At 43.1% G+C, this 22,051-nt stretch overlaps 1 protein-coding gene across 4 annotated transcripts in view; it reads left to right on the top strand.

Moving 5' to 3' along the window:
• Positions 1-22,051, top strand: part of RNF144A (ring finger protein 144A) — a 78,377-nt gene that overhangs the window by 31,998 nt on the left and 24,328 nt on the right. For 3 of the 4 annotated variants that reach the window (XM_068279097.1, XM_068279098.1, XM_068279099.1), the window contains exons 2-4: positions 2,706-2,851; positions 11,310-11,414; positions 15,619-15,679. In XM_068279097.1, the coding sequence (XP_068135198.1) occupies positions 2,717-2,851; positions 11,310-11,414; positions 15,619-15,679 (301 nt within the window). In that variant the 5' untranslated portion in view covers positions 2,706-2,716. Of the gene's footprint in view, positions 1-901; positions 922-2,705; positions 2,852-11,309; positions 11,415-15,618; positions 15,680-22,051 lie in introns of those variants that run through there. The other variant, XM_068279100.1, reaches the window with a different exon arrangement.

The raw sequence follows: 22,051 nt of genomic DNA, 5'->3' as shown, positions 1-22,051 counted from the left end.
CCACAAAGCTGCCACTATTTCTGTCTTGGCAGACTAAAATTAAGCTGTGGCTGAGCTTTTGAAAGTTGAATTGAGACCTGCATTCTTGTTGGGGCACATTTTCCAAGTAAAGGGCTGTCATTTCTGCTTCATGATGTTGCTTGCCGAATTCTCGGAAAACCAATAAGAATGTCAGTAGAAAGTAGAGGATCTCCATTTCTCCTGTGTTCTCCCTTTTAAGGAGACACAGTACTTTTTTGTGTGAAGTGATAGTCGGCTAACATAGCAGTATTTCTGTCTTGAAACTTGGGCTAGTTTTTTCTTCGTTTTTCTCCAATTTTCTTTGGAGTATTTCTGCTGCTTACCAAATTAATGGAGAAGCAAGCGATCTATTTATGAGATGATCAGTTGGTTCTTCTCTGATTGGCTGGTCTCTTACTTCCTGTCTGAACAGATGACAACCAGCCAATCGGAGGAGTGCAAATTGATCACATGATGAAAAACATGACACAAGATAAGACCCAGAACATTTATGCTGTGCTTTTTTTCTTGAGGACTCAATACATGCTCTATAGGCAGTAGCAGTGTTAGGGAGCCTTGCTCAAGGTCTCCTCACTGAATAGGTGCTGACTTACTAAACAGGAACAGCCGTGATTTGAACCCTGGTCTCCTGTGTCAGAGGCAGAGCCCACTGCTGGATAGTGGATGAAACAAGTCATGTGCTTTTCCATTTATTCTACTACAAGTATTAAACATCTCAGCTAGGGTAAGGGCACCCTTAAGTCGCATGTATACACTCATGTAGCCACTGAGTAACAATTGTCCGACCTTTAGTGATTTCTTTTCAGGTGACCGTTTTAAGAATCAAAAAGAAGGAGAAGTAAAAAGGCGCTACTCTGTCTCCCTATCCCCCCAATCAATCAGCTGCTTGATTCTCAAGGTGTGAGTATCCCTTTAATCCCCACCAAACATAAAAATAGACAAAAAACAGAGAATAGCGCTCGTATAATTGATAGTTTATCTATACATAAAAAATATATCTAGCCTTTGGAATTAAAACCATATAAGCATAAAGGGTTTCATATACAAGGTCACTTCAAAAGTTCTCCACTATATCCCCTTCTGCATATACTTTCTAAAAAAATGTTTTTTTAATAAGTGGAACAATATAACTTCATTCATGCCATACACACTCACTGTCATGCATACCATGGAGCCACCTGAATCTCTAATAAAAATTCCCCATAAAAAGTTCTCCAATAAAATCCGTGTAGATAAGTGTATTGGGTCAATCCGCCTATATATTTATAGCAGTCCCCTCCGTTATCTCAGTGTCTATCCAACTGCCGCAAAGGACGCTTTCAATCACTTGTGCGTCCAGTCACTTACGCGTCTTGCAGCTTTTCTAATTCTCACATGCGGGCTCCGGCCGGTAGCTCCCAGTCACTCCCAACTGGCCAATCACCCGGAAAGCTGTGCAGCCGGCGCACGGAGCTGTAAGGAGGCAAACGGACGCCATACCGGGGGAGCAGCGATACGGAAAGAGAGAGGAGTCCTGCTTGCGAGGCTACCGGCCGGAGCCCGCATGTGAGAATTAGAAAAGCTGCAAGACGCGTAAGTGACTGGACGCACAAGTGATTGAAAGCGTCCTTTGCGGCAGGTGGATAGACACTCTGAGATAACGGAGGGGACTGCTATAAATATATAGGCGGATTGACCCAATACACTTATCTACACGGATTTTATTGGAGAACTTTTTATGGGGAATTTTTATTAGAGATTCAGGTGGCTCCATGGTATGCATGACAGTGAGTGCGTATGGCATGAATGAAGTTATATTGTTCCACTTATTAAAACATTTTTTTTTAGAAAGTATATGCAGAAGGGGATATAGTGGAGAACTTTTAAAGTGACCTTGTATATGAAACCCTTTATGCTTATATGGTTTTAATTCCAAAGGCTAGATATATTTTTTTATGTATAGATAAATAAACTATCAATTATAAATTTGGATACGAGCGCTATTCTCTGTTTTTTGACCGTTTTAAGAATGTTTGGTGTACCGACACACCGATCACCTACTACCTAGCACCCTGTTCCTTTCCGTGAAGAGACAAGGGTGGAAGTTGGGCATGCTTTGTAGTCAGTCTCTCACTGTGTATACACCTGATCCCATCCATTTCCAGCACGACAACTGAGCACACTGTAGTTCTCTCCCTTTCCCCTGTGTAAAAAACAAAACATTTACTCCCCCCCCCCCCCCCCCCTTTTACCCAAAGAGTTAAAGCATAGAATGGTGACCAGGTAGACATTGTTTTTATGCTTTATTGTATACTGAGCTGGGATAAACTGCAGCTGCATTGCTGGTCACAAAAAATTAGCAGTGGGTGTAGCCAAGTTATGGCTCTGTGCTGGGGAAACAACCCTGATTTTGCGATCAGCAAGGAAATACAGTAGCCAACAGCCAAGTATTTAACATATATCTATTACAAAAAGTACAAATGTGCAATAATGCAATAAAAATATTTACCAGTATAAGCATAAAAAAAATCTGTCAGGCTGAGGTACTGTTTTAATGCTCTTACAAATTGCCTTTTCGTTTCAATTTGCAGCCAGCTCTCACATTTCTAAAACAGACTGTAAGCACAAACTGCCCTCCTGTGTGTTCTGTGTGTTATTTTGCCTTGGCTTTGCATTAAATGTTTGCGTTGTGTTTCTGATTGCAGACTGATTTGCCATGACTACAGCACGATACAGGCCTACGTGGGACCTGGCCTTAGATCCACTGGTTTCCTGCAAACTTTGCCTTGGAGAATATCCCGTGGAACAGATGACCACCATATCGCAATGCCAATGCATTTTCTGCACGCTGGTATGTAGAGGATACGTGTCCCTCCTGGTTATGTTTTCTGCGTGTGATAAGGAATCCATGTTAACACATGAGATTGGCTGAATGTTTTTCCACTCTTGTTCTGTCCTGGGCTTTATCAAGCTGGGTTTTTTTTTTACTGGCAAACTGATAAAGCACACCTTGTGAATAAGACCAGCACAACAGAATGCATTTCAGTCCTTACAAACATTGACTTTTGAAGTCCTATTGATTGCTTTGTCACTTGTGGTAGGCTCACTCTTGGTTGCTTGGAAATAGCTCACGTATTTTTAGAGGCATTGCGTGTTTGCAATTGTCCACGGCAGTACAATGGGGCTGATTCACAAAGCTTTTCTGTTGAATCATCTCTTCTTACTTATTAACTCACAATTCATCTCTCCCTATATGATTTTTTTTCCAAATAGACCTCTCCATATCTAAATTAAAGTACATCTGTAAAAAAAACAAAAAGAGTCCCCTATGGGGTTCTTATCTTGGGAGAAGGAAGCCTCAGGATCCCAATGGGGCTTCCCTATTTTCTTTAGCCTCGGGGATCCAGCGCTGGCTTATCTGAAAATTCCCCCGACAAGCACTGCTCCGGGGCAGCAGCACGTGGCAATATTTATCTTCAGGGCTCCGGTGCAGTAGAGTAGGTTTCCGATCGAGTGTCATCAGCTTGCCTCCTCATCCTCCTCCTGTGCTGTAAGCTGAGTTGCACCGGCCCTGCATTCCCCCCCTCGCGCCCTACCCGGCTACTTTTTTATGCCACCCTGCTGGAAAGAAATTCTGGGGAGAACACTGAGCATCATAGAAATCTTCTAGCAGGTGTTCTAGCTAGATAAATCACCAGGCTGCTCCCAAGAAGCAGCAGGTCAGAATAGGGGTAACCTAGAAGAACTGTGAATTCTTCAAGCAGCATAAAAGTGCCCCTACACTGGCAGATGACCATCAGATAGATCACTCTCTGATCAAGCCTGATCTGAGAGGGATCTGTTGCTGCCAGTATAGTGCAAACAGCGATTTCGATTTTTCATTCATTTTGTTTTGCGATTGTGATTCTTCATTTGCATTGCAATATCCCTCTTACAATCACTCCAGAAAGCGATTGCAATTTGCGATTTCCAAATCCAATCACTATAGTGGAAAATACTTCTCATGATTTCTATGATAAGGTAGCAACCCTAACGATTTTAAAATCACTAGTGATTTGTGATTTTGCCATTCATCTGTGCATTGGAAAAGTCACCTATCTTCTCTTCATCCCCGCTGAATGCGCCTATATCCAGCAACCTGGTGGCAGGTGCGTGACCACCTTTTTCTGCCATTTACTTAGTCTAACTCTTCTATTTTGTCCTTTTCCTGTTTAGAAAGCAGGCTGGATGGTCTTGGTACACTGAATTTCCTGGCAATTTCAGCCTATTCAGTCCTAAATCTATCTATATAATGGAGTACGGTAGCTGTCAATGTGCTGGGTTGTTGAGGTCTTTTCCTACCCACCGACATTCATGAGGTTGCTTAGCAATAGCATGATGTAGGCACTGCAATGCTTAATAGCATACTAGAGTCCTGTCCTATAGAGGAAATAGGAGGTCAGAAGAAGCTGGATTTGATGAGCACAGTGTAAGCCTCTGTCATGCATGGGTCTCTGGGAATGTGCTTATTTTCAGAATAGAGTTCTATAACTGTACTTTGATCGAATGCACTTGCGTTTAGTTATCCTGGAAGCTGTGGGGAAAATGTCTCCAGGAGGGGGAACGTCAGCCTAAACAAACATACTGTCATTAAGTTACATTAGTTTTGTTAATTAAAATAGATTGGTAATATATTCTCTTCCCCACCCTGTTTTAAAAGAACAGGCAAATGTTTGTGATTTCATGGGGGCAGCCATCTTTTTGGTTGAAAGGAGGTGACAGGGAGCATGAGACACAGTTCCAACTGTCCTGTGTCCTGATCACCCCTCCCAGCTGCACACGCTAGACTTCAAATCTCAAATTCAAAATGTAAAAAAAAAAAAATGCACCAAAACAGCAGAATGAGAACATCATCATCAGAAATCCCATCATGCTTTGGACAGCATTAGGGGAAAAATGCCCGGGCAGTTTTCTTCTGTGCGGCTACAAATGAGGCTTGGGTAAGGTGGAGTTGTACTCATTCTCCTTGCTTTATTGGCAAATAAACAGGACATTTTAGATAAATGACAAATCTTATTCCTAAGATGTCCACCACCTAACTTACCTAATAAAAACTCACTGCATCTTCCACCTGCATCTTTGTCCATTGTGCGCATGCCCAGCCACACGCAGGTACAGCAACTACATGAACAACTCTGTGCGCACAGGGGCGTAACTACAGAGGAGCAGCCCCTACAACCGCAGCTGGTCCCAGAGCTGTAAGGGGGCCCAACTGCAACTTCACTTTCTCCGATAAAGTGGTCCATCATTCAGATCAGGTGTTTTTGTGGCCACATTTGATATGGGTGTTTATGATATCCACTCTTCTTTTATGACCTCTGCAAGATTTTTTTTAAGGTTATTATGCTGTTGCTTATCTTTTAGAGCAGAGAGGAAGTTCTGAGTTCAGGTCCGCTTTAAACCAAAACAAGATTTCAAAGACCAGTACTGTATAAAGATTGATGAATTTCCATCTACACTTATTCCTACCCTGCCAAATCTGTAGGTTAATTGGAGCTGCAGTCTGGCCATGAGGCCGTGTGACTCATTTTTCCCTCATCAAAGACTCCTGTCACTTTTTTTTTTCCCTTCATTTTTTCTAATTCATTTGTCAAAAATACGGAAGAGGTGCTTGGCAGAGTCGTAATAACATTGCCGCTTGAATGTTTTCTCTTGGGAGGTTCATTCAGTAGGGTCAGTAATAAGAAACCCAGATGTTCAGTTTCCTTGTAGAATACGTAAAAAAACCCACATTTCTCCTTCTGCAGGGGTTTCAGAAACAGAAGTGTAGGCTGTGGGTCTGTTGCCATAGGAAGCATTTTCTCCTCACACACGTTGTGAGATAAATGGAGGAAGGAGTGGTGTGACAGGATGACACGCACATCAGAGAAGGCACATGTACATCCTAGCTGTGATTGTCTTGGCACATGTCCTCTGTAGGCCACGTGCGGAATGGTCTGTGCCCTTCTTTTCTCTTCTCTTTCTTTGCGCTTGTTAAATGTTTCAATGCCACATGAAGTCATGCTGCTGGAGGATGGTGGACTCACGCGTGAGCTAGCTTATTGCAGAATGATTTCCTAAGCAATAGACTCACAAAAAGAGGCCAAGCACTGCATGCAATGCTTTCTTTGCTCTAACAGTAGTTAGAGCCTTCCGGAACAATCCACAGTGTCACATCCTGATCATACGGGCTTAACTTTCAATTTCTTAAGTAATATTAGAAGGTATTTTGATTGCAAGCATCTTAAGTAGTGGAAAGGGTGGGGTGAGCCAAGATAATAGCTTGCAACGTAAGGAATTTTTAGGTGGAGGATGGACAGAAAAGGTACAGTGCTAAAAGGACCAGGGCTCAACCAAACAGTGCTCGTACTTCCGCTTTTGTTCCCCTACGTGGTTGTCGGCATTATAGCACATGGGGCATGTGTGTGCTCCAGTTGCAGAAACTGCAAAATCTATATGAATATATGTGTAGACCAGCAGTGGGTCATCCGTTCACCACCATCTTGTTTATGGGTCTTTATTGTTTCTGATCCGCCAGCTGCGCACTCCCAGCTAGAGCTCCAGGCTGACACCAGTCACTTGACAGTGAAACTGGAGATCTAGGTGCGAGTTGTGAACCTACAGATAACTCTTGCTAGAGCTCCAGTCTCTCTGTCATGTGACCGAAGTGAGCAGCCTGGAGTTCTAGCGGGAAGTACGAAGCCGCAGAGGAGACACATGAGCTGGAACAAGGACAGGTTGCTATGATTTTCCAGTACACTCCCAATGCATGCTCTGTATGGGGGCTCGGCCCACACATTTGGTGGTCAACTTTTCGGTGGGTCACTGCATTTGACTTTTTTTTTTTTTTTATTAGGCCAAAAGTGTGGAGGAGGCTTCATGTAAGTTCAATTGGGTGCTGTGATCGGTAAATGGGTACCCAAGTGGTCATTTAGCTGCCCAATGGGGCTAGTTGCCAATCGGTTACTTCTTAGTACATGATGGTTGTAGCCGACCATATACAGATTCCCAGATTAGTTTTAGGCACGTACTGGGGTAGGGAGTTGAAGCTAGGAAGTAGGTGTTGGCAGTGTTAATGTTATTCATTTACAGGGGGGATTCAGGTTAGGCATTAGATGGGGGTGTTCTTTTTAGGCACTTAGTGTTAGGAAACAGGTTGGGAGGCTAAGGTTAGGCACCTACAGGGGGGTATTAGGTAGAGTAGTTCGGTTTTAAGCACTTATAGCTGAGGTTTCAAGTGAAAATGGGAGCTAGGCAGTGCATAGAAAAATATAGGTCATTTAAATTACCCATATTTTCCTATTAGCGGCACCACCCGGCGGCCAACTGATGTGGCAGTGGCACAATATGTACTTGGTGGGCTTATGCATGGATCAGCCTATCCGCAAGTATATAATTGAGGGACCCGAATGAATGTTTGGCTGGTCCAGTATCTGACCCTTCATAAACGGCCACCCACCTTTCACGAGATATTCTCATTTTTCCTCACACTCAGAAAGTCCCATCTCTGTCCAGCATAACAATCATCGGCTGTCTGCTGAGGAATTCTGATGACAGGATTTCCAAGGCAGGAAAATCTGGCGGCGGTGCTTAATAAATGTGCTTCTTGTGCCAGATGTCGGCTCGCTTATTGTGGCAATTATATCCTAAAATAATCCCTTTCTGTAAGGGAGCCAGTTGTGTTTTTCTTTCAGGAAATCCCTGATGCGGTATTCTTCGAAGAGCGACACAGCTGCAAGCATATAATGGCAATAGCAGCCGCCCCTAGTTCAGCATGCAGCAGTGCTGCTGTGGTAAAAAGCAGCTGTTGGAGCTGTTTCTGTGTACTCTGCACCGAGGTGAGAGACAGAGGCGGCCAACACTTGCACTTAATTAGAATGTTACTGGTGTTAGTTATTGTACTTATTATTACAGCTCTTTACAGAGACCATTGAACTACTAGAATCAATCGACTTGGACTTCAATATCATAGAGCACTTCATAAAGGTCTTATTGATCAAATCGCTGTGCTTTTTGTAATTCTAGTACTTTGAGTGTGAAACAAAGCATATTGCTGTTTAAAGGGAACTTAAAGAGACTCCGTAACAAAAATTGCATCCTGTTTTTTATCATCCTACAAGTTCCAAAAGCTATTCTAATGTGTTCTGGCTTACTGCAGCACTTTCTACTATCACAGTCTCTGTAATAAATCAATGTATCTTTCCCCTGTCAGACTTGTCAGCCTGTGTTTAGAAGGCTGCCAAGTTCTTCAGTGTTGTGGTTCTGCTATGAACTCCCCCTTCCAGGCCCCTCTATGCACATTGCCTGTGTATTATTTAGATTAGGGCAGCTTCTCTCTTCTCTTATCTTTTACAAGCTGGATAAATCGTCCTCTGAGCTGGCTGGGCTTTCACATACTGAGGAATTACAAACAAAGGCAAAGCTGTTTGCAGGAAGAAACGAGCAGCCTGAAACTTCAGTGCATGAGAACTGCAGGGGGAAAGAAACACACAAATGATCTCTTGAGATTCAAAAGGAAGGGTGTATACAGCCTGCTTGTGTATGGATGTATTTTCTATGTGTGGACATACTGTACATCAACCTACTTCCTGTTTTGGTGGCCATTTTGTTTGTTTACAAACAAACTTTTTAAAACTGTTTTTAACCACTTTTAATGAGGAGCGGCGAAATTGTGACAGAAGGTAATAGGAGATGTCCCCTAACGCACTGGTATGTTTACTTTTGTGCGATTTTAACAATACAGATTCTCTTTAAAGTGAGGCTTTAATATTTTTTTCCTGTTAAGCAATACCAGTTGCCTGGCAGTCTTGCTGAACTCTTTGGTTACAATAGTGTCTGAATCACACACCGGAAACAAGCATGCAAGCCGATCCAGTCAGACATCAGCCAGAGCACCTGATCTGCATGCTTGTTCAGGGTCTATGGCTAAAAGTGTTAGAGGCAGAGGATCAGCAGGCTAGCCAGGCAATATGCATTGTTTAAAAGGAAATAAATATGACCGCCTCCATATCTCTCTCGCTTTAGGCTCCCTTTTAGGTTAAAGTGGACCCAAATTAAAAATACAAGATTTCAGAAATAAAATCTATTTTCTAAATTATAATAATAAATAGTAGCCTTTTTTCATCTGCATGATGACAAATATAAAATATTTTACATTTATTGGAGGAACCCCTCCCTTCCTTTCAAATTGCCAGGATTTTTCCGGCAAACTGGTGGAGTAGATGGTGTCCGGCAATGGAGGAATTGCTAATGGCTGCCACCTGTATAACCCTAGCTATGAAAAGAGAAGGGTGAAAAGCATGCACTGAAATTATTATAGGGTTGAAGGAGTGTTTATTTATCTTTGTATGTGTCAGAGTGGTGCAACTAAATATTTTTAATTAAAACATTTTTGGTTTGGGTCCGCTTTAAGTTCAGGTGAAGTCCCAGGTCGTCTTTTTCTATTGGTTGTGATTTGCCTGTTTTGGGGTCATCTGGTCTGAGTTTCTGGTGAACATGTATATGCATATGTCTATTTTTCTGTGTATAGTTTTGCAACTGAGCGCATGCAATTTTTACTAACTGAGCAAAGTGCAGAATGCTCCCGGCAACAGAAGTTCGAACCAGGAGTAGGACGGCCCTGGCCCTCGCATGCAGATTTCAAGGGGGCAGCTGTTGAATGGAGCAAAGCAGAGGTTAACGACGGCAAGGGACTAGGACTGCAGGGGGATGGAACGAGCTAAAGGTAAGTAAAACTAGCCACATATACCGTATTTCACTTTAGGTTCCCTTTTAAAGGATACCCGAAGTGACATGATGAGATAGACATGTGTATGTGTAGTGCCTAGCACACAAATAACTATGTTGTGTTCCTTTTAAAAAATAAATAAATCCCTGATAATCCCCCATGAAGAGATGGACTAGTTCAAAACCTATCGCTTCTGTCAGATTTCTACTACCTACTGTAAGTGACAGCAACATAGGAGACGTTTTACAATTTTTCGCCAAAGTGCCCCTTTAACCTATAAAGCAGACAGCAGAGGAATTGAAGTGACTGACTGTCTTCATTGTGGCAGTTTTGTGTTTGGCTTTCACACCATGCAGAGGTCTTCCTGAGCTTTCACTTAGCAGAGCAGCCTCACGCCGAGAGCCTGGAATGTGCCGTGCATGTGAGCAGCCACAATCATTCTGGCCTAGAGGGGAGATTGGAATGAGAGCAGTAGCAGTTAACATTTTACAGTAAGCTGATGTTCTTCCAGAAGCCAATATGTAAACCATATGTGTGGTGGCCACATCACTGTTTGTGCTGCTAAGAAAAACGGAGCTTGGGGCCTCAGTGGAGCGCGTACAGTATGTAAATGAGCCGCGATGCTAATCTTCAAGAACGTGCCGCTCGCCTGTGCCAAAATGAGCTGCAGGAGCCTCCGCCAAGTCGTTCTGGGCACACTGGACAGTCACCAGGCACGGCAGTTTGATGTATTTTTGTCTCTATAACTAACTATGGGTATTAACGATTTCTTCTGGAGTTGTGGTAACATCATAGCTGTGGAGGGAATAAAAAAGTGGGCTGAAGCCACCAACACCTTTATCAAAGGCTGAAGTGAGAAAAATTGCTGAAAGCTACTAAGTGTTTTCCCTATTTTAAAACATGTCCGTTGTCTGAGTCACTGACCAGAAGGGAATGATCATAAAAGTGACAGAACAACAAAACAAACCTGAAGCTCTTATGCCAAGTACAGACCGTGTCATTTCCCGTCAGATAGACCGGGCAAATAGATTATTTCCAGAACTTATTTTCTAAGAAGCAGAATGGTGTGGCACTCCCCTTTCATGTACAGAAGATGATGTGGGTGGATAGTCATTCAGGCTGGTGTACACTCACCGCTTATACAATCCCCTCGGTATTAGATCCAAGTGTATCGGGACGTGTGCTCCGCATTCATGTCATAGAGGAAAGTAACTTGCAACATCCATGTAACAAAGAAGCAGCAGCGTGCACCATCCGTCCATTTGTAACTTGATTTGATGCTTCAGATAAATACCATGTGGATACAGAGGTAATACATCAGTGTACAAAGCAGCTTGATACGTGCAGGTACATACTGTTAGGTGATAGCGGTGGTGGAGTGGGTGCCTCAGGTATGAAAGGGAATGGACGATATTGCAGTATATTCTCTTCATGCATTAGCATGTCAATTTCAAAAAGTTCATTTTATTCAATGTACAAAATAAACCCTGCATTTTTTTATTTTGCAGAAAATGTCATTGACCGTGCTGGATATTTAAAATGTATTTCTCTTATTTTTTAACAGTGTTTAAAACAGTACATCGAACTTCTGATCAAAGAAGGTCTAGAAACTGCAATCAGTTGCCCAGATGCCAGTTGCCCGAAAAGAGGCCGTTTACAGGAGAATGAGGTCAGTACCAGTTCAGGCACAGTCTCAACTCCATGATCTGATACACAAAACCTAATTTACAGACCTCCAGAAGGGAGGAGTACGATACTTGGCATCACTGCATTTTGATGACCTCTACGTGGACGGAACACCTACCTGAATCGTGTATGAACCACAGCGATCTGCAGGGATTCTCAGCTTCTGCCTATGAGCAAAACATCTGACTTCTACTTTATTTCCATCTCTATTAGGGCTGGTGCACACCAAGAGCGATTCTGAGCATTCTTATAAACGCTTGCAATCTGAAAAACGCTTGGCTAATGCGTTTTAATGGAATGGTGCACACCAGAGCGATCCGTTTTTTTCCCCAAACACAAACGCAGGTCCTGCAGCATTTTTGCTGATTTCTGAGGTGATTCTGACTCAATAGGAAAATCGTTCTGAAAAGGGCTAGATCAGAGCGGTTTTCCAAGCGTTTTTATTACAGAAGCTATTCAGTTACAGATCTACTGTAAGGGCTGGTGCACACCAAGCGTTTCTGGTAGCGTTTTCAAAACCGCTGCTGCCTGTGAAAACGCTTGGCTAATGTATCTCAGAGGGATGGTGCACACCAGCAGTTTGAGGTTTTTAGCAAACCGCAAACGTGGCTCCTGCAGCATTTTTGCAGTTTGCAGATGCATTTCTGCCTCAATGTAAAGTATAGGAAAAGCTCAAACCGCTCCGAGAAACGCTAGATCAGAGCGGTTTGCCTGGCGGTTTTGTTACAGTAGCTGTTCAGTAACAGCTTTACTGTAACAATATATGAAATCTGCTACACAAAAACACTCCAAAAAACGCTTGGCATGTTTAGAAAATCTCTCTAAACATGCCTAGAATCGCTCTGAAAAACAGCTTCAAAAACCTCTAGCGTTTTGCGGATCTGCTAGAGGTTTTTCGTGTGCACTGGCCCTAACAAAAGATAAAAAAACACTACACAAAACGCTCCAAAAATTGCTAGGCATGTTTACAAAATCGCCTTGCACTTTCCTAGAATCCCTCTGAAAAACCACTTCAAAAAACACTAATGGCTGGTTTCCACTACAAAGTGATGCAAATGCGTCAACCTAGTCGCATCGCATCACTTCGGCCGCCGGCCGCTTCATTTCAGTCGTATTAGCGAATGTGTAGTATGCTGAATAAAAAGAGAAAATTGACCGTTTTTTTTTTTTCTTTTTTAATCCTTGAACCACTTAACGACCACGGTCAGCCGATCGGCGGACCTAGGTGTTAAGTGGTTTTACATGGAAAGCGTCCTTTCCATGTCAGTTCACAGAGGGTGTCTCCGCGAACAGCCTGCGAGCCTCCGATCGCGGCTCGCAGGCGAAATGTAAACATGTAAGTGCCGTAAAGGAGATCGGCGATCTGATTGGCCGGGGATCGCCGCATTCTGATAGGCTGAAGCCCAGGGGGAAGAGGTGAGGGAGGGAAGGGAAGGAGGTGGAAAATCGCTGCGGAGGGGGGCTTTGAAGAGCCCCCCCACTGATCGAAAATAGCCAGGGCGATCAGACCCGCCCCCAGCAGGACATCCCCCTAGTGGGGAAAAAAGGGGGGGAAGTCTGGTCGCCCTGGCTGTCTGCTGATCTGTGCTGTGGGCTGGAGAGCCCACACTGCACAGATCAGCACAAACAAGCCTGGTCCTTAAGTGGTTAATGCAAGGGAAACGCAAAGGAATAGAAAAAAAATCTCGAATTGAGATTGACATTTATTATATGTGTGGCCAAGCATATTTCATGCTAGGCGGCTAAATGCACAGGATTTTAACAAATTTATACGCTACCTAAGTGTGTTACTTAAACAAGCCACTAATTAATAACTTGGCGGTTAAAAAGTTAATCACATTTATGGTTTTTGCTTTCCAAAGTCCTGTGAGTTTTAGATGTGCATTCATCTTCCCATGGGCTCTGCAGCAGGAAAGGTGGATGTAACTTGCTATATGCTATTGATATTGTTTTTAGTATCTTGGCTGATTCATCCTTCTTGATCTTCCATTTATTTTATGTAAATATGTCCGAGCAGATTTTCCAGACATGAGAAATTTGCATTGGAAAAAAATATAAATTTGTATAGACAAATGTTTTTTAATTTGTCAGCCTGGCTCAGTAACTGGTTACAGACATAGGCAAAGTTCTGTATGCAAAAATGATCATTTCAGATTTCACCTGGATAATGCAAGTGTGTGTGTTTGTGTGTATATGTCCAGAATAAAACCGCAAGCTTTGTAAGCTGGTATCACCATGGCATGTGGGCTGTTTGTGTCTACCAGTCTCTGCCACATTGATAACTTAAAGGGGCACTGTGGCGAGAAATTGTAACATTTAAAATATGTGCAAACATATACAAATAAGAAGTACGTTTTTTTTCCAGAGTAAAATGAGCCATAAATTACTTTTCTCCTATGTTGCTGTCACTTACAGTAGGTAGTAGAAATCTGACAGAAGCGACAGGTTTTGGATGAGTCCATCTCTTCATAGGGGATTCTTAGCAAGGCTTTTATTCTTTATAAAGATATTCTCAAAAAGGATTTAAACAATAATGCTGGCCAGCTTCCCTGCTCACTACACAGTTTTTTGGCAGTTGGACAGAGCAACTGCCATTCACCAAGTGCTTTTGAAAATAAATAAATCCCTTAGAATCCCTCCATGAAGAGATGCACTACTCCAAAACCTGTCGCTTCTGTCAAATTTCTACTACCTACTGTAAGTGACAGCAACATAGTAGAAAAGTAATTTATGGCTCATTTTACTCTGGAAAAAAAACATACTTCTTATTTGTATATGTTTGCACATATTTTAAATTTTACAATTTTTTGCCATAGTGCCCCTTCAATCTCTGCAGCATTAGTGGTTTGGTGCCCTAAGGCCCGGTTCACATTAGCGGTTTTCAGCCAAACGGACCGGATGGCCTGACCGGATCCGGACCGGATCCGGATCGGAACCGTACGGTTCTGATCCGGATCCGGACCGGATCCGGTCAGGTTGCATCAGGTGTTCATCCGGATGCGATCCGGATCCGTTTGGCAAAAGTCACGTTAAAAAAAAAAAAAATGTTGGGGTCTGGGAGGTCAGCAGAAGGGGGGCCTGTGGAATCAGGCCCTCCGCTGTTTAGCACTCACCTCCACCTCCAACATGCTGCCAACATCTCCAGCTCGTGCTGCTCCACTCCAAAATGGTTGCCCATGTGTCCCCAGCCAATATCGCCGCAACAATCCTCATAGGAAGTGGGGTAGAACATCCGGATTTTTTGCCAGTGTGTTGTGCGCTCTCCGGTTCTCATTGGTTTCCATTGGCCGGATGGTGCAGTCCGGCTCCGCCCCGGATACGGCTGCCGGAGGAGCCGGACCCAAAAATAGCGCATGTTGGAACGGACGCCGGAGTCCGGATCCGGTCCGGCTCCGGTCCGGACGAAACGGACGCATGTGAACACTGGCATAGCCTTACATTGCTATGCCGTGCGTCCGTTTCGTCCGGCCAGCATGCGGTGCGGCTCCGGTGCGGCTGCGGCACGGCTATTCCGGATAGCCACCGCTAATGTGAACCGGGCCTTAGGCCCCTTTTTATCATTCACATGTTTTAGTAAAAATAAATCTATAAAGCAGGTCAAGGGATTTAAAACACTTGTGGGAAGTTTGGAGGGCGAGGCAGGCGAAAATTGGCAACACGCGTCACTTGTGCATAGTGTGCTGACTGCTGGTAATGAAGAAGTGTTTGTACAACATTAGGCAGGCAGTGAATCCTCACATCTCTACAGGGGACCAGAATCCTTAGTGGAGTGGGCGCTAGTCTGGTTTAGGAGACCCAGCAGGAAACCTCATAGGGAAATTCAGCTAACGTAATTGGATGGATGGCACCCTCTCCAGCTGCTAGGTTTCCAAAAGGCTGTAGTAAACCACACCCACACTATTCAGCCAATCACAACGCTTTGTGCTGTAGAGGATGCTGTGATTGGAGAAACGTCTCCTATGAGGCTTTCTGCTTCATTCCCTAAACTAGACTAGCGCCGTGCAGTGTGACTGTTCTTGATCAGGGGCAGTCTGACATTGATTTAGCATGCCTGTGCTATTAGTTCGCTTCCATAAAACCTCTTGCTTGTCGTTGCACTCAAGATCTTTAAATCAATTCTGCTGCAATCAAATCGCACATTGGTTGTAGAAACATTAATAAAAAACATTCTTTATTATTTTTTACAGATTGAATGCATGGTTGCCACGGAAATAATGCAAAGATATAAGAAGCTGCAGTTTGAAAGAGGTAAAGAACCTTGATTATGTTATTATAAGGGTAATATTGCTGAAAGAGAGGTGGGGCTCATTAGTTGTTTGTTTTCTCCCAGTTCATCTGAAAGACACCTACATTAACCTATTTCGGACTGCGCCACTATGGCTTCTTAAAGAGAAACTCCAACCTAGAATTGAACTTTATCCCAATCAGTAGCTGATACCCCCTTTTACATGAGAAATAGAATGCTTTTCACAAACAGACCATCAGGGGGCGCTGTGTGACTGATTTTGTGCTGAAACCCCTCCCACAAGAAGCTCTCAGTACCGCGGTGCTCTGGGAAAACTGCCACAATGTAACAATGTTCACAGACAGGGAATAGCTGCTTACAGCTGTCTCTAACAGCCAAAACAGCTAGGAGCAGCTACATAACCTGCCCACAGTAAAAATGTCGCCATGTAATGTCAGAATGTGAATCTGGGAGAGGAAAGATTTTACAATGAGCAAACACTGACTAAATCATTTATACATAATTATGGCAAAAAATGAAGCACTTTTTTTTACTACATTATTTTCACTGGAGTTCCTCTTTAAGGCCCAGAGCCTTCTTTTAATGTGGCTGTTCTATGATCACTGTGATTGGCTCACAGTAATCACCTGGTAAGGAGCCAAGGAAACTGGCTCCTTACTGATAGGAGGAAGTATGGCTGTCACATGGCAGCCAAGTTTACTTCCTCCAGCTAGTACAAACGGCTCGGGGCCGCGGGAAGTTGGGGTGAAGTCTTTGCATGCTGAATACTTGTATTCTACACCACCAGCAATTAGACATGTGAAAAAGTAAGTACACCCCATGGAAATGGTGGACTTATTACAAAAACATTTTTAGGGTACATGCAAGGGTAACAGCAGTTTTCAATTGATCAATTTAGGAAACCTTTTATTTATTCAGACACACTGATATTACTGGTAAATACTGATAGTATTTTCTGACTATTTCCCCACATAATCACCAATTTTATTTAAGCACTTATAAAATCTTTTTACACAGTTTTCAATTCCTTTATTGTAGTAGCATCACATTGCATAGGCAGTGAGACAGTGGTTAAGCTATTAACCCCCATTGTCCTTAAGTGGAGCCATTAACCCTCCTGGTCCCTAGGTGCATAAGTTATCTCCCCTCCCCTTTCGTGAGCAGTGTGTCCAGTATCGACCATCCCTCCACTAATTAATGTGGCCGGGCTGGTATCTGTCCCCCTTTGCCCTCCTCCATCCCCCCCTGGTAATCTGTGCAGCTGGTTTCTTTCACTCTCTTCCCCTCCCCCGGCCTTTTAGTAATCAGTGTGGCCAGTATCTGTCCTCCCCACCTTCTTGATAATCAGTGTGGCCAGTATATATCATTCCCCCCCCCCCTCCCCCGCTCTTGGTAATCAGTGCGGCTGTATCTGTGCAGGCATGGCACAGCGATTTTACCAGTACTACTACCGGAGAACAGCACCTGTTACACTATTAGCAATACGTGTGTAACTCAGAAGGCTGGAATAGTGTAATGGCCACTGCTCTTCTGGCATAAGCACCGTTAACATTGCCAAACTTACCAGCCTTCTGAGCATCAGGCCCAATGTGTCTAGAGTATGTGATCCGTGCCAGTGTTTAGGATGGACTGAGAAAGAGAGGAATGTGTTAAACCTTATGAGCCACGCCTTTCCTGATTCAGACCCATCAATTCTTTTGAGCTGTGTCATAAATGTGTAAGGACCTCGGCCCTTGTTGGACCAGTTTGACATCCCTGGTCTAGAGACTGAATCCACCAAAGGATTACTGAGGGAAAAAAAGAAGGGTTTTTAAACAGCACAGCGAAAACTAATTCTCATGCGAAGCTGTGATGGAATTTGAAGCTGGCTGTGCATATAATTAAAAAACAAAAACAACACAAAAAAACCCTCAGGCCGCCTTCACAATAGGGCCTTTTACAAGCCATTTCAGCTGTGCTTTCAATTGCTGGCGATTGCTAGCATTTTGAAAAACGCTACTGCAAGTGTATGGCAGTGTTCACACTTGGCGATCGCAAGCAATTTGTGATTTGCTAAAATCTGCATGCAGCGTTTGTTTCGTGATTTTGGAGCGGTTGCAGTTCAATGTATAGAATCGCAAAATGCAGTCGTTCAAAAACCACTTTCCTGTATAGTGAGAAATAGCGGGCAAATCGCTTTGCAAAACACTAGGGATTTTTCTATTCCCAGTGTGAAGGTGACCTAAAACATCACATACCAGGTGCCTGGCTCTTTTACTGACCACATATGCTATTGCTCCGTTGTTATTGCCTGATGAAGCGGGATCAAACTTGCGAAATGCGTTGCATATTTGGAGTTCATAAATAAAATATATTGACTGTCTTTACTACAGTCGTTGTGTGTCTACTTGGAGGAGGTAAGTCCACCACTACCTCCTCTATTTACCAAGAATTTGGCTTTTAAGCTCCTTTAGCTTCCTTTTATCCTTTTGGCGCCTCTGTTCTCCTGCATAATATTGAGTCCACCCTGGGTGGAGGGTTGAACCCCTTTTTCTCATCTACAGAGAGCGACTTCTTATTCCTGAGTGGGGTCAGGAAAATCTCCCCACCTGCCTTTACAGCGGTTGCCTAATGGTAACAATGGTTTGTGAGTATTAATATTTACTCTATCTAGTAACCATTTACCAGTACATATTACACTATTGGGGCTCTTGGTGTTTCTTGTTTTTATCACATACCGTACTTGAGGAATGTGAACAATTTCTTCCTGTCTTAAGTCAGAGACTGGTAGACCAAAAGAAAAAGACTTAAAACAGTGTTTCTGCCAAGTTGGGCAATACCTGGTATTAGAGCCAAGAATGTGCTTCAGTTTTTCATAGCTTTCAAATCTTTACACTCCATTACCTTTATAAATATACATTACCACTCTCCACCTGACTTTACTGCTACAGTAATGCATTAACAATACATAAAGACTTCAGTATTGAATTATTGATGCTGTAAATACTGTTGTGCACTTTTGTAGCACATGCTACCAGAGGCATAACTAGAAATCACTGGCACCCTCTATGAACCCCCCCCCCCCCCCCCCCCCCATATCCATCCCCAACCAGATATTGGAAAGGTAAGCCAGGCAGAATATTAAAAAGAAAAAATCAGTATAGGTGCCTCCAGTATAGGTAGCCTGGTATAGGTGCCCATAGTATAGGTGGCCTGGTATACATGTCCCAGTATAAGTAGCCTGGTATAGGTGCCCCTAGTATAGGTAGCCTCCTAGCTCCCACTTGCGTCTCCAGAAGCTTCCTGCGCAGGCGCGGTATGAGAAAACTTCGTATTGCGTCTGCGCAGACGCGAGTGAGGACGTGCGCGGCCCTTCAGGCGCAGTTGCATTTGCCTAGTTAGACCAGTGATAGGCAAACTTGGCTCTCCAGCTGTTAAGGAGCTACAGGTTCCACAATGCATTTGCCTTTATGAATCAAGACTGTGGCTGTCAGACTCCTGCAATGCATTGTGGGACTTGTAGCTCCTTGGAGAGCCAAGTTTGCCTATCACTGAGTTAGACGAATAATTGAACGGTGACCGGCGGGGAGGAGACGGAGGATCATAGAGGACAGTGTAGGACATGACAGCTGCAGGGGGCTGTTAGAAGCCCCAAGTAAGTGTCAGTTTTTTGTTTTTAAAATATCCTGCAGAGCCCCTTTAACTCTGCACTGGTCAGGCTGTGATAGATTTCTTGGTAGTGATTCTTGCACATTTTGATTTATATGAGTAACCAGACTGAGCCGCTATTGATTCTGTCTCCTTGTTTCGCTTCAAATGCCTGCTTTTAATTTATAACAATGTCCATGGCCAAATGTAACTTCAGACAGGATATACCTATTAAATCATACTGGATATCTATTGTATAAGATATACAAAATGTGTGTTTAGCATCTCTGTGCAATGCTGTGCAGCATGATAGCTAAATGCATGAAGTAATGCATTCTAACCAGCTTGCCCCGATGCTTTCAATGCTAATATTATTGGCAGACATTTGTATGGGGTCGGCCATGTGTAATAAATTCATCAGCTACCCCATTCAGGTAGTGAACCTTCTTTTGTTGCCCTATTGTTAGACGTGACATACCCAACCTGGACATTTTCATCTAGATCAGATAATATTTCCATGACTGGTGGACTTCCTTGGGATGTTGTTTGTCCTGTTTTTTAACCTCCCTGGCGGTTCATTTCTTTCTGGATTTATGGGTCTAAAAGCGGTACATTCTTTTTCAAGGATTTTAGGCCTCCAATTCTTTGAGGAACTGTCGAGAAAATCTTAAAATTTAAAACTCATACAATTAAGAAGCACAATTCTTCCGGAGTAAAATGAGCCATAAATTACTTCTCTCCTTTGTTGCTGTCACTTACAGTAAGTAGAAGAAATCTGACATTACCGACAGGTTTTGGGCTAGTCCATCTCTTTATTTGGGGATTCTCAGCATAGTCTTTATTCTTTATAAAGACACTCCCTGAAAAGGATTTATACAAAGATGCTGACCAGCCTCCCTGCTCACCGTACACTTTTTTTGGCAGTTGGACAGAGACACTTCCATTTACTAAGTGCATTTTGAAAATAAAGAAATCCCTGTGAACCCCCATGAGGAGATGGGCTAGTCCAAAACCTGTCAGCTCTGTCCGATTTCTTCTACCTACTGTAAGTGACAGCAACATAGGAGAAAAGTAATTTATGGCTCATTTTACTCTGAAAGAAACGTACTTGTATAAGTCTACATGTATTTTACATTTTATGATCTTCACGACAGAGGTCCTTTAAGTCATAACTCACCAAAATATGTCAGAATAAAGGTCTTGTAGACATCCCAAGTATAATGAAAGACTGGAACACAAAATTGTTCAAAGAAACACATTGATGAATAAACTGAAAATATAGTGAAACTGTACAAATAAGGCACCAGATTATTCAGTATGTACATACAGTATATACCTAATACACCTCCCGCGTGTGGTATATTTTAAAACGGGAAATGACACAGAGGGCGACATTACAATCAGAGCAGTACAATCAGAATTCCTCTGATTTGTTTGCCTTTGCTATCAGTCTTGCTGCAGCATACAACACACATCCTGGTGGGTGAATTTTTTTTTTTTGAGTAGATAGAATGTAGTCCATAAAGTGACGGCAAGTGAGGCACTCGGGATTCACTATGTAGGAGGCACGGCGCCCAACTCTGGCATCTGCTTATGTCTGATACTTCATGCAGATTCATTCACAAATTTTCCAGATAAAGTCTGAATGTGTTACTGACCTGTCACTGCGCTGTTTGTACAAGATGTACGCATTCCACAAACTTTGCTCTAGGAGATGACAGTTTTTTTGTAATTTTTGTTGTTGTTTGTGGACTGCCGGATAAAATGTCATCGCCTGGTCGGCTCTGTCCACACGACACATGCTATTGTAGTCCCCCACTACCTGAGGCTTTTCGATTACGTTACCTCTTGTTTGGGTGGTGACAATCGAGGTGTCATATGCTGAGTAAATAGACATTTTTCTTGCCAGGCCAGGTGAGAGCCAGCATTTTTCCCTTCTGCCAAGCAACAATGTCCCCAGTTTTCAGTTTTTGTTTGGGCGAAAGTTGTTGGCATTTCTCGCCTGTTAGACCTCACAGTGCTGTAGGTATCCGTTTTGTGTTTGATGAGGAATTCAAACCGTTCAGGGGAACTATAAACGTTATCCATGGTCACACAGTAGCCCTTGTTAAGCAAAGGCTCAACCAAAGGCAGCACAGATAATGTCGCCACTCTGTAGTCGCTAAACTTGGGTTAAGTTCAGTCCCTTTGCCGGTATACAGAATGGTGTTCTATATATACAGTGGCTTGCAAAAGTATTCGGCCCCCTTGCAGTTTTCCACATTTTGTTATATTACTGCCACAAACATGAATCAACTTTATTGGAATTCCACGTGATAGACCAATACAAAGTGGCATACACGTGAGAAGTGGAACGAAAATCATACATGATTCCAAACAATTTTTACAAATAAATAACTGCAAAGTGGGGTGTGCGTAATTATTCAGCCCCTTTTGGTCTGAGTGCAGTCAGTTGCCCATAGATATTGCCTGATGAGTGCTAATGACTAAATAGAGTGCACCTGTGTTTAATCTAATCTCAGTACAAATATAGCTGCTCTGTGACTGCCTCAAAGGTTGTCTAAGAGAATATTGGGAGCAACAACACCATGAAGTCCAAAGAACACACAAGACAGGTCAGGGATAAAGTTATTGAGAAATGTAAAGCAGGCTTAGGCAACAAAAAGATTTCCAAAGCCTTAAACATCCCACGGAGCACTGTTCAAGCGATCATTCAGACCGAAACTCACAGGCCAAACAAGGAGAGC

This window comes from Hyperolius riggenbachi, chromosome 4 (assembly GCF_040937935.1).
Source record: "Hyperolius riggenbachi isolate aHypRig1 chromosome 4, aHypRig1.pri, whole genome shotgun sequence".
NCBI classification, from domain to species: domain Eukaryota; kingdom Metazoa; phylum Chordata; class Amphibia; order Anura; family Hyperoliidae; genus Hyperolius; species Hyperolius riggenbachi.
This window is presented reverse-complemented; position numbering and strand designations above follow the sequence as displayed.